Source organism: Mus musculus, chromosome 12 (genome assembly GCF_000001635.26).
Source record: "Mus musculus strain C57BL/6J chromosome 12, GRCm38.p6 C57BL/6J".
Classification (NCBI taxonomy): Eukaryota; Metazoa; Chordata; class Mammalia; order Rodentia; family Muridae; genus Mus; species Mus musculus.
Genome location: NC_000078.6, coordinates 115,738,129 through 115,752,330, shown reverse-complemented (window position 1 = coordinate 115,752,330; position 14,202 = coordinate 115,738,129). Strand labels below are relative to the sequence as shown.

The 14,202-nt window shown below is 38.6% G+C and overlaps 1 gene segment (V, D, J or C) and 1 further gene; both read left to right on the top strand.

Annotated features, from left to right (window-relative positions):
* Igh (immunoglobulin heavy chain complex) overlaps positions 1-14,202 on the top strand; it is a 2,751,187-nt gene that overhangs the window by 257,624 nt on the left and 2,479,361 nt on the right.
* On the top strand, positions 9,825-10,126 carry Ighv1-71 (immunoglobulin heavy variable 1-71). The segment is given in 1 exon segment: positions 9,825-10,126. A coding segment is annotated over 1 exon segment (302 nt).

Sequence of the window (14,202 nt, the reverse complement as noted above, 5' to 3'; positions counted from 1 at the left end):
ATGGTTGGCCTTTAAATAGCGAATGCATAAATCCCTTAAGAAATATAGAAAAGTACAATTGAACAGATAGAGATCTTTAGGAGGAAATAAATAAAAATACAATTAAACAGGTGAAGGTAATAACTAAAATGATGTAATACATAAAAATGGAAATAGATGCAATAAAGTAAACACAAACTAATGGAATCCTGAAAAATGGAAAACCTAGAGAAAAGGAATATCAGATGCAAGTATGATATTTTCTAGTTCTATCAATTTGTTTGTAAAATTCATTATTTCCTTGCCTTTAATATCTGAGCAGTATTCCACTGTGTAAATAAACCACCTTTTTTGTATCCGTTCTCTGGATGTGGGGTGATTATTTTTCCAGCTTCTGGCTATTACAAATAGAGTTGTTATAAACACAGTAGAATACACATACTTTATGCATGGGGCAGAGTTTTATGTATATGTCCAACAGTGTTATTTGTGAGCCTTCCTGTAGAACTATTACTATTTTTTCTGAGAAAACCGAAGACTGATTTCTAGAGTGGTCATACCAGTTTTCACTCCAAGCAGCAATGGAGAATTGTTTTCCTAGGCAGCATGTGTTGTGTCTAGAGTTTTTGGTCTTAGTCAGATTTATTCTACATTTCACCCTTAGCTAAGGACTATGGTACAGGACCCTTCTACTCATTAGGATATTCTACCTGCTACCATTTTTAATATAGAACAATGTTATGCAGTCTAGAAGAAGTACAAAGACACCAGTGATGTTATACTGTGTCTAACCTTGTAGCCTACAATATCAGACTTCAGGTAAGATGTACCTATTAGTGCACGACTCTTATGCAATCCCTAACAATTTTCATATTGGATTTGTGGTCCTAAATGATCCTAATTGTATTGCGGAAGTTCAAGATTTCAAAATGTGTTATAAATACTTACATTTATATAATAGATTAGTGCTACTCTCAGCCTTAGTCAAGAAGTTTCTGTGTTCAATGTTTATTCATTGATGCAGACATTCATGAGTGGTCAAAGTGGTGAGAATGGTTACAGAATCATCAGCCACAGATGTGTTAATGACATGAACATTCTCATATATTAATTTTATTATAAATATGTGTAGATAAAATATGAATATCTCATTAGTATTTCTTAGATATTGCATTCCTGTATGCAATTATGTATATCAATGCATTATAGTGTATAAATGAAAGTGTCTATCCTAATAAAAAATGGGAGAGTCAAGAAATGAAAGAGTAGAAATTATGGGAGAATAATGCACAGTGTGGAATAATCATTTCCATGAAAATTCTAACCATATGTTAAGTTGTTACTTTTATTTTTCAGAATGAGTTTATTCTTTGACATTTTTATTCATGTATGAAATATATCAGAATCATATGTGCCCCAATATAACATTCTGGATTCGTTTTGGAACTTCCAATAAATCTCTCCCAACTAACTGACAAGTTTTATTTCATTAAGTAAAAATATAGAGAGTCCAATCAGTGCTGCATATATATACATATGTGCGTCATTCACTAGTACATAAGTAATACCTAGCATATATCCGAAGGAAAAATGAGAACATTTTCAGCATCAATTATCAAATGCCAATAGATACAAAACTTGGTCTGTGTTCTTGAAAGTCCCTCACCATTATGTTGCAATATTTTAAAAATATGGTTACACTTTGTTTAGTGGGGAAAGCAGAGAAAACATGCAAGAAGTTGGATGTAATAACCTGAGAGGAAAATATATGAAATCCAAATTTCACATTCTACAGTGTAGATCTAAGCAATCAAATTTATATGGTTAAACTTACAGTAAACACATTTGCTACTCAGATATTTCACTTATACGTGTGATTTTATTTTGACTGTCTTGGTTTATTCAGATTTTATGTTGTTAACTATAGCTGCTAAGAGTTCATGTATAAAAAGACCACGTGAAGTCCTGACACACAGTGAAGCGATTCCCATTGCTGATATCTAGGAGTCAGACCTTTCATCTAGATGGTTATTTTTCATTAGCTAAAAGAGTTTTCACTAACTTTTCATGTTGTTAATACAGGCCGATTTTAGCAATAATTTCAAAGCTGTTTCAGCTTCTGAGTGTTCATCCAGGTCCTGAGCTGCTTCAACATTTTAGTTGTTTACATGTACAGTTTCACTTCTGTGTACCATTATTGTGTGTACTAAACAATGTAGGGTGAGTGTTTTACCTCTGAACACAGGTGCTCTGATCCAGGTGTAGTCTTACAACATCAGGAAAGAGCCTGTTCTCTACTGTCATTATGTTTATAGAAATGTGAACTGCAAGAGCTGGACCCAACTATCAGCAAGGATGAACCTGATTTCAAGGGATACATTATAGTAATATTGGCACAACTTAAAATCGCTAATGCATAAATCATCATCTCCAGGGAAACTAAAGCCATTTCTCTCTTCAGTGGATCTCTGTAAACACTGAAGTTACATGAATTAGTGTTTTCTTAAGACAGACAATGCAACTTCAGTTTAAGTAATGAGAAACCTATTTTCATGGGAGCCCATGACCAGCAGATGGCAGAATGACGCCACGTATCCCCATAGAGAGGTGAGAAGGATTTGTAGGGGACTCTGCTCTCTCTCTCTCTCTCTCTCTCTCTCTCTCTCTCTCTCTCTCTCTCTGTGTGTGTGTGTGTGTGTGTGTATTTTTAAATGTACTAACTGATCTGCAATGTGGTGATTAACATGTGATTCTCTATGCTCAAACACAGTAAAGTTTCCTTGGTAAACAGTTCACAGATTTATGCTCACTGGGTTTTTTAAGTTTTTATAACATTTTGAAAAAAGTGTTACAATTTATTCTAATAACTGATTTCATCACCCCCAACTATTTCCAGATTCTTCCTATCAACAAATACATGAAATTACACACCGTTTTTTTTCTGAATGTAAGCAAAAAGAAAGAAAGTAAAAAGAGAGAAAGAACTTTAAAGGGGGATTAAAAATAAAACAAAAACAACAAAGAGCAAGCTAGAGAGAGAGAGAGAGAGAGAGGCAGAGAGACAGAGAGACAGAGAGAGAGAGAGAGGGTAATAAAAATCAAAACTCTGTAGCCAGGTTTAGTTAAGTAGCTGGATATAAAATTAACTCAAACAATTCAATGGCTTTTCTCTACACAAAGAATAAACAGGCTGAGAATGAAATTAGGGAAACAACACCCTTCCCAATAGTCATAAATAATATAAAATATCTTGGCGTGACTCTAACTAAGAAAGTGAAAGATCTGTATGATAAAAACTTCAAGTCTCTTAAGAAAGAAATTAAAGAAGATCTCAGAAGATGGAAAGATCTCCCATGCTCATGGATTGGCAGGATCAACATTGTAAAAATGGCTATCTTGCCAAAAGCAATCTACAGATTCAATGCAATCCCCATCAAAATCCCAACTCAATTCTTCAACAAATTAGAAAGAGAAATCTGCAAATTCATCTGGAATAACAAAAAACCTAGGATAGCAAAAACTCCTCACAAGGATAAAAGAACCTCTGGTGGAATCACCATGCCTGACCTAAAGCTTTACTACAGAGCAATTGTGATAAAAACTGCATGGTGAGAATTCTTTGTTCAGTTCTGATCAAAAATTCAGGTGACAGCAGATGCTGGCGTGGATGTGGAGAAAGAGGAACACTCCTCCATTGTTGGTGGGATTGCAGGCTTGTACAACCACTCTGGAGATCAGTCTGGCGGTTCCTCAGAAAACTGGATATAGTACTACCGGAGGATCCAGCAATACCTCTCCTGGGCATATATCCAGAAGATGCCCCAACTGGTAAGAAGGACACATGCTCCACTATGTTCATAGCAGCCTTATTTATAATAGCCAGAAGCTGGAAGGAACCCAGATGCCCCTCAACAGAGGAATGGATACAGAAGATGTGGTACATCTACACAATGGAGTACTACTCAGCTATTAAAAAGAATGAATTTATGAAATTCCTGGCCAAATGGATGGACCTGGAGGGCATCATCCTGAGTGAGGTAACACATTCACAAAGGAACTCACACAATATGTACTCACTGATAAGTGGATATTAGCCCAAAACCTAAGATACCCAAGATATAAGATACAATTTCCTAAACACATGAAACTCAAGAAAAATGAAGACTGAAGTGTGAACACTATGCCCCTCCTTAGAAGTGGGAGCAAAACACCCTTGGAAGGAGTTACAGAGACAAAGTTTGGAGTTGAGATAAAAGGATGGACCATGTAGACACTACCATATCCGGGGATCCATCCCATAATCAGCTTCCAAATGCTGACACCATTGCATACACTAGCAAGATTATGCTGAAAGGACCCTGATATAGCTGTCTCTTGTCAGAGTATGCCTGGGCCTAGCAAACATAGAAGTGGATGCTCACAGTCGGCTATTGGATGGATCACATGGCCCCCAATGAAGGAGCTAGAGAAAGTACCAAAGAAGCTAAAGGGATCTGCAACCCTATAGGTGGAACAACATTATGAACTAACCAGTACCCCGGAGCTCTTGACTCTAGCTGCATATGCATCAAAAGATGGCCTAGTCGGCCATCACTGGAAAGAGAGGCCCATTGGACACGCAAACTTTATATGCCCCAGTACAGGGGAACGCCAGGGCCATAAAAGGGGAGTGGGTGGGTAGGGGAGAGGGGGTGGGTGGCTATGGGGGACTTTTGGTATAGCATTGCAAATGTAAATGAGCGAAATACCTAATAAAAAATGGAAAAAAAAACTGCATGGTACTGGTATAGTGAGACAAGTAGACCAATGGAATAGAATTGAAGACCCAGAAATGAACCCACACACCTATAGTCACTTGATCTTCGACAAGGGAGCTAAAACCATCCAGTGGAAGAAAGACAGCATTTTCAACAAATGATGCTGGCACAACTGGTTGTTATCATGTAGAAGAATGTGAATCAATCCATTCCTATCTCCTTGTACTAAGGTCAAATCTAAGTGGATCAAGGAACTTCACATAAAACCAGAGACACTGACACTTATAGAGGAGAAAGTGGAGAAAAGCCTTGAAGATATGGGCACAGGGGAAAAATTCCTGAATAGAACAGCAATGGCTTACACTGTAAGATCAAGGATTGACAAATGGGACCTCATGAAACTGCAAAGCTTCTGCAAGGCAAAAGACACCGTCAATAAGACAAAAAGACCACCAACAGATTGGGAAACGATCTTTACCTATCCTAAATCAGAGAGGGGACTAATATCAAATATATATAAAGAACTCAAGAAGGTGGACTCCAGAAAATCAAATAACCCCATTAAAAAGTGAGGCTCAGAACTGAACAAAGAATTCTCACCTGAGGAATACCAAATGGCAAAGAAGCATCTGAAACAATGTTCAACATCCTTAATCATCAGGGAAATGCAAATCAAAATAACCCAGAGATTCCACCTTACACCAGTCAGAATGGCTAAGATCAAAAATTCAGGTGACAGTAGATGCTGTCAAGGATGTGGAGAAAGAGGAACACTCCTCCATTGTTGGTGGGATTGCAAGCTTGTACGACCACTCTGGAAATCAGTCTGGCAGTTCCTCAGAAAATTGGACATAGTACTACCAGAGGATCCTCCAATACCTCTCCTGGGCATATATCCAGAAGATAACCCAACCAGTAAAAAGGACACATGCTCCACTATGTTCATAGCAGCCTTATTTATAATAGCCAGAAGCTGGAAAGAACTCAGATGCCCCTCAACAGATGAATGGAAACAGAAAATGTGGTACATTTGCACAATGGAGTACTACTCAGCTATTAAAAAGAATGAATTTATGAAATTCCTAGCCAAATGGATGGACCTGGAGGGCATCATCCTGAGTAAGGTAACAGAATCACAAAAAAACTCACACAATATGTATTCACTGATAAGTGGATAGTAGCCCAAAACTTAGGATACCCAACATATAAGATACAATTTGCTAAATGCATGAAACTCAATAAGAATGAAGACCAAAGTGTGGACACTGTGCCCCTTCTTAGAATTGGGAGCAAAACACCCATGGAAGTAGTTACAGAGACAAAGTTTGGAGCTGTAACAAAAGAATGGACCATCTAGAGACTCCCATATCCAGGGATCCACCCCATAATCAGCTTCCAAACGCTGAAACCATTGCATACACTAGCAAGATTTTGCTGAAAGGACCCAGATATAGCTGTCTCTTGTGAGACTATGCCAGGGCCTAGCAAACACAGATGTGGATGTTCACAGTCAGCTATTGGATGGATCACAGGGCCCCCAATGGAGGAGCTAGAGAAAGTACCCAAGGAGCTAAAGGGATCTGTAACCCTATAGGTGGAACAACATTATGAACTAACCAGTACCCCGGAATTCTTGACTCTAGCTGCATATGCATCAAAAGATGGCCTAGTCGGCCATCACTGGAAAGAGAGGCCCATTGGACACACAAACTGTATATGCCCCAGTACAGGGGAACGCCAGAGCCAAAAAAATGGGAATGGGTGGGTAGGGAAGTGGGGGGAGGTTATGGGGGACTTTTGGGATAGCATTGGAAAGGTAATTGAGGAAAGTACATAATAAAAAATATTAAAAATTAAAAAAAGAAAATCTGTAAGATTAAGCCTTAAACTATTCTGATAATTTGAAAACTTGGACTTTATATAAATTGAGTATTTTTCTATTTTTATGCAACTGTTCTCCAACAATTTTGTTTGGACAAGTTTTTTTTTAAGCGTTAACTTTCTGGTGAACATTAAAATACAATTAAGTTTCAACAGAAAAAAAAAACTCTGTAGCCATGATATATAGTTAAACATAAGTGAGACAATAGGAGTGGAATGAGGTAATATTAGAAAAAAAAGTCTGCAAAAACACCATTGAATTCTTCTTTTTTTATTTGTATTTTTGCTTTCTACTGCTAAGCATGTCCTCATGATTAATTGTACTTTACATCCCTTATGAGACTCCCCTGGAGAAAACTAGGCATTCCTTTACATACAAGTAAGGGCTGAGATCCTGTGTCCATTTCATTTTTCTAAGTTGGGGATTTTATCAGGGTTAACTTGGTTCATGCTCTGTGCCTGCAGCGACAGTTTCTGTGAATTCTTATGTGCATGAGTCCATTGTGACTGGAAGACACTCTTTCCTTGGAGTCCTGCAACAACTATGACTCTTATAATCTGCTCAATTTTAAACGTTTTACTCTCATATTTCATCTCTATTTTACTGTATCATCTTTGTAAATTCCTTATACTCTAAAGTTCCAATTCTAGTCTCTTAGCTTCTAGAATTACAAACAGCATACTCAACATTGAAATCTTGGAACACTTATGAATTAGAACTTGAAGCACTTGTCTCACGGACATGAGTAAAATGTTGGGTATTATTTTCCATATATTGATAGTTCATATAACTCATGTTTTATCATTGAGTAATAATCACTTTGTATATGTATAAATGAACATGAATGTATGAGCATCTCTACAATAAGTAGTAGAATCATTTGAGTAGATGTGTGAGACTGTTATTGCTGGGTAACTACATAATTTTATTTATTATTTTTTGGCCAATTTTCATAGGAAAATCTTCATCCCAGGTAAGTGTGGTTAAAGCCCATGTTTAGAGATAATATAGGCCCTAGCAGACCTCAGTTATATAGCTAATGGTCATGTTGTCAAACTGCCTTATAAACATTTATGTTCATACCCAACATATTGTCTGAGCCTTGATCACAGAGGCTCATTTTGTTCTCTGTAATGATTGATGCAGACATTGAGGAGTCATTAGAGTGTTGAGAAAGATTGTCAGAGTATTCAGCAACAGGTGATTCAATGATACCAACTTCTCACCCATGAATCAAAGACCATCATAAAACATGAAAAAGAATGTAAGATTCAGAGAATGGGGTTAAAGGATAGGAAATCTTATCTCCAGGGATTTAACTGTTCTTAGTGTACACATGAACTCTCAGTAGCTATATTTACCAGCACAGATGCATATTAAAAAAAAAACAGTGATAATTACCACATGAGAGACCTTGAAATGACTGAGCAGATAGACATGTCTCCTGGCAAGCTTAGTGACATCAGTTAAATCCCTGAGCATTGAAGTAAAAAAATCATCCTCTGAGGTTAATATGTCCCCTTTGGTGCAGGTGTATCCTGCTATCACCACTAAGAATAACGTAACAATTTAAAAAATTCAACACATAAGGGAGGTGCTGTTGAGGAACCACAGCAAGCTGGACGTCTTTTGACATTTGATGACTGATGGCAGGTTCACTCTTTACTAGTGATGACCCTATATATGTATATATAGGTAGTACTAATTAACCTCATTGTGTCATTATTTAATGGAACAGAAGAGGTCAGAATGTTAAGTAAGAGACTTATTGGAATGTTCCAATGGGAAAGCAGGAACCTAGTGGTGGTAGATCTGTGGTGAGAGTCCAGAGAGTGGTGGTTGATCATAGCATATGTCATAGATGGTTGAAAAGTTTAAAGAATAAAACTCCTTATGAAATATAGATAAAACAATGTTACAAATATATAGAATTTTCATACAGGAGTATTTTGTACACTGTGCATATTTCTCCTGTAACATCTAGTCCTCCTATTTTCCCTTTTTTTTCTACTAGGCAATTGGAACATCATGATGTATTTGCATACATAGTTGTCTATAAATATGAAAAATATGAGTTATTAATAAGAGTCACATTTAACTTGGGCAGTAGGGGCCCATGCCTTTAATCCCAGCACTTGTGTGGCAGAGGCAGGCAGATTTCTGAGTTTGAGGCCAGCCTGGTATACAGAGTGAGTTCTAGGATAGCCAGGGCTACACAGAGAAACCATGTCTGGAAAAACAAAACAAAAAAGTCACATTTCTTATTTTTAATTTTGACATTGTCTTAATTTATATAGTTATATCTTACTGCATTTACTTTTTCAAAATCAATGTAAATTGCTGGCAAAAATACATATATATGAAATCCATGCCTTAGAGATAAAATCCTTTGTACAGACATCTATAGTTTATGTCTATAATGAAGTCAATCATGATAGTGGTGTAATAATCATTGATGTGTGAATATTTTAAACACATGTACTTCTAGTCACTTTAGTGAATTTTGAAGTATGTAACCTGTCTAAAGGCAGATATTATTTCCACATATGTGAAAAAGGGTTTTAATTCTCTAAAGTCAGCCATCTTTGGAATTTACCATCAAAACCATCATCATGATAATCATTCTTGTCATCATCGTCATCGTCATCATCATCATCATCATCATCATCATCATCATCATCATCACAAAGCACAATCTCTAAATCCATGTGATAACATTTTCTCAAATTGGAGCAAGAGACTCAGGCCAAATATTTATTGAAAGCTTATTCCCTGAAGTTACATCCACAACATCTGTCCAGGGCTCAGGGAAAGTGTTTGGGATGCATTTTCTCAGAGAGGATTATGATTTGGACCTGAGCATCCTGCTCCCTGACCCATGATCATTTTCAGTCCTTTCTCCCTAGTCCATCTCTAGATGGACTAGGTTCTTACCTAAGATGTGCCCTGCTCATGAATATGCAAATTCATTGAATCTATGGCAGTAAATACAGGGATGTCCACGAGCTGAAAACAACCCATGATCAGTATCCTCTCCACAGTCACTGAAGACACTGACTCAAACCATGGAATGGTGCTGGGTCTTTCTCTTCCTCCTGTCAGTAACTGCAGGTAAGTGGGTTCACCAGTTCCAAATCTGAAATGGAGACAGGGCCTGTGATGACAATGTCATCCACTGTGTCTTTCTTCCCATAGGTGTCCACTCCCAGGTCCAGCTGCAGCAGTCTGGAGCTGAGCTGGTGAAACCCGGGGCATCAGTGAAGCTGTCCTGCAAGGCTTCTGGCTACACCTTCACTGAGTATACTATACACTGGGTAAAGCAGAGGTCTGGACAGGGTCTTGAGTGGATTGGGTGGTTTTACCCTGGAAGTGGTAGTATAAAGTACAATGAGAAATTCAAGGACAAGGCCACATTGACTGCGGACAAATCCTCCAGCACAGTCTATATGGAGCTTAGTAGATTGACATCTGAAGACTCTGCGGTCTATTTCTGTGCAAGACACGAAGACACAGTGTTGTAACCACATCCCGAGTGTGTCAGAAACCCTGGAGGAGCAGGAAGCTGCACTGGGACTGAGATGACAGAAAGATAAATCGCTGTCTCTTATGAGACAATGCCAGGGCATAGCAAACACAGAAGTGGATACTCACAGTCAGCTATCAGACGGATCACAGGGCCCTCCAATGGAGGAGCTAGAGAAAGTACCCAAGGAGCTAAAGGGATTCGCAACCCTATTGGTGGAACAACAATATGAACTAACCAGTACCCCCCGGAGCACGTGTCTCCAGCTGCATATGTATCAGAAGATGGCCTAATCGACCATCAGTGGGAAGAGAGGCCCATTGGTCGTGCAAACTTTATAAGCCTCAGTACAATGGAATGTCTGGGCCAAGAAGTGGGAGTGGGTGGGTAAGGGAGTGGGGGGTGGATGGTATGGGGGACTTTTAGGATAGCACTGGAAATGTAAATGAAGAAAACACCTAATTAAAAAAAAGGAACATTAATCCTTAGACTTGATCAGAATTTGTATTTTTTCCAATATTTTATTAGGTATTTTCTTCATTTTTCTTTTCAAATGCTATCCTGAAAGTCACCTATACCCTACCCCGACCCTAATCCCCTATACACCTATTCCTACTTCTTGGCCCAGGTGTTCCCCTGTAGTGGGGCATAGAAAGAGTGCAAGACCAAGGTGCCTCTCTTCCCAATGATGGCTGACTAGGCCATCTTCTACTACATATGTAGTTAGAGACATGTGCTCTGGGGGTACTGGTTAGTTCATATTTTTGTTCTACCTATTGGGTTGCAGATTCCACAGCTCCTTGGGTACTTTCTCTAGCTTCTCCATTGGGGGCCCTGTGTTTCATCCAATAGCTGACTGTGAGCATCCACTTCTGTGTTTGCCAGGCATTGGCATAGCCTCCCAAGAGAACTCTATATCAGGGTCCTTTCATCAAAATCTTGCTGGCATATGCAATAGTGTCTGCATTTGGTAGCTGATTATGAGATGGATCACCAGGTGGGGCAGTCTCTGGATGGTCCATCCTTTCGTCTCAGCTCCAAACTTTGTCTCTGCAACTCCTTCAATGGGTATTTTGTTCCCAATTCTAAGAAGGGGCGAAGTATTCACACTTTGGACTTCTTCTCTTTGAGTTTCATGTGTTTTGTAAATTGTATCTTAGGTATTCTAAGGTTCTGGACTAATATCCACTTATCAGTGAGTGCATATCATGTGAGTTCTTTTGTGATTGGGTTAACTCACTCAGGATGATACCCTCCAGATCCACCCATTTGCTGAGGAAATTCATAAATTCATTGTTTTTAATAGCTGTGTAGTACTCCATTGTGTTAATGTACCACATTTTCTGTATCCATTTCTCTTGAGGAACATTTGGGTTCTTTCCAGGTTCTGGCTATTATAAATGAGGCTTATGAACATAGTGGAGCATGTGTCCTTATTACTAGTTGGAACATCTTCTGGGTTTATGCCCAGGAAATGTATTGCTGGATCTTCTGGTATTACTATGTCCAATTTTCTGAGGAATCGCCAGACTGATTTCCAGAGTGGTTTTACAAATTTGCAATGCCACCAACAATGGAGGATTTTTTTCTCTTTCTCCATCCACATCCTAACCAGCATCTGCTGTCACCTGAATTTTTGATTTTACCCATTCTGACTGGTGTGAGGTGGAATCTCTTGGTTGTTTTGATTTGCATTTCCCTGATGATGAAGGATGTTGAACATTTTATCAGGGGCTTTCCAGCCATTCAATATTCCTCAGTTGAAAATTATTTGTTTAGCTCTGTGCCCCATTTTAAATGGGGTTATTTGATTTTCTGGAGTCCAGCTTTTTGATCTCTTTGTATATATTGTATATTAGTCCCCTATCTGATTTAGGATTGGTAAAGATCCTTTCCTAATCTTTTGGTGACCTTTTTTGTCTTATTGACAATGTCTTTTGCCTTACAGAAACTTTGAAATTTTATGAGGTCCCATTTGTCAATTCTCTATCTTACAGCTCAAGCCATTGCTGTTCTATTCTGGAAAATTTCCCCTGTGCTCATATCTTCGAGGCTTTCCCCCAATTTCTCCTCTATAAGTTTCAGTGTCTCTGGTTTTATGTGGATTTCCTTGATCCATTTAGACTTGAGCTATTTACAAGGAGATAAGAATGGATCAATTCGCAGTCTTCTACCTGCTAACACCCAGTTGTGCCAGCACCATTTGTTGAAAATGCTGTCTTTTTTCCAATGGATGGTTTTAGATCCCTTGTCAAAGATCAAGTGACCATAGGTGTGTGGGTTAATTTCTGAGTCTTCAATTCTATTCCATTTGTCTACCTGTCTGCTGCTATACCAGTACCATGCAGTTTTTATCACAATTACTCTGTAGTACAGCTTTAGGTCAGGCATGATGATTCCACCAGAGATTCTTTTATTATTGACAAGAGTTTCTGCTCTCCTAGTTTTTTTGTTATTCCAGATGAATTTGCAAATTGCCCTTTCTAATTCTTTTAGGAAGAAATTGAATTTTTTAATGTCCATTTATCACCTCCTCCTCACTGTCCTATAGTATCTTTGTCAGCTTTATTCATCTATAAAATGAGGCTGTTTGGATAAACTTTAAGTTCTCCAAACCTTGTGAATCACTTCACCAGTGACCACCTCTATTTACATGTTTCTTATTCATTAAAATAATTAAAATAAAATAATTAAAATATGTTTATGCATGATAAAATTATCACTGGATCCTGAGTGCCCAGAAATTTTTTGAAATTGTTGGGAATAATGTATAATAGGAATTTGATCTATGAAATGCAAAACAACAACATTTGGGAAAACAAACACTGCTCCATAGTCTTAAGTAATTAGTGACCTCAAGTGTTTTAACTCTTGTTGCTTGTTCCAGCTGAAATTCCAGTCTCTTACAAGGAGAGAAATATATATAAATCAGAATGCACAGACATGTAAATATATCTGTTGGTTGGTCAAAATATCATTAAATCTCTTTTCATTGAACTCCTTTAACAACACAATGTTTATGACTGTTAATTGAGGTAGGTCCTGAGATGCACATATCTTGCGCATGCCCTGACTCACCAGCAAGAACGAAGCTGCAACAGGATCGTTCTGCACACGTTTATTGGGCGAGCTTGATTGCTGAGGGGAAGAGACCCCAAGCCCAGAACTGGTGCTGCTTATATAGGCCTAGGAGAGGCATGTCTCCCACCCGGATTGGTTGTGCTTAGGTAATGCTTACCACATCATTTGCATGCCTACGTCTGATTGTTTAACTTCTCTCTCATCTGATTGGTTAACTTGTCTCTCATCTGATTGGTTAATTTTGGTTAATTCTCAAAACCTGATCTTGGCAAAAGAACTTTACTGCCTATGTATGCGTGGTGGCCAGCAGAAGCCAGCTCCACCCTGCAACGACACATGTGGCTTCCCACATCTCCCACTTTTTGTTTTAATAAAATGAGGCTGGTCTAGGCCTGTGCAATTATGTCTATCTGCCGTGGCTCCTGTTTTAGGTCGTTCCTCTAATGTCACAGCCTTACTCATCATAGGGTAACCCTATCGCCACCGGGCCCCATATCTTAGGTTGGTCTGTGCATGAGGAAAGTTGCCTGTCTCTGGATACCACAGTACTGTGTGATAGTAACTTCTAAATGACCTAGGGCGAACTCTGCAAAAGAGGCCAGCCAAAAAATGAAATATTGGGGAAATCATGATCACCCTATCACGTGAAATGAGGGAACCTCAGCGATGTTTAAGGGCTGTTCAATGATCGTTGAGTCTCTCACATCCCTGTGCAATGGATCCATAAATCCGTGGGGTGCAAGAGCAGAGAACTCAGATGCCGACTAATTCTTGAGCATAGATAACCAAAGTTCAGGGGAGGCACCGTTTTCGATAGCTAAAAGTGCCTGAGTTATAATCACCTTGTCACGTTTTTGTTGGGTTCTGAATTTGCATACCAACCAGAGCATGAACACCAGTCCACAGCATATGGCAGCACCAAAAAAAATCACTCCCACCCATTTCTTAAAGTAAGAAAAAGCAGAGGTAAGCTAAGAGGT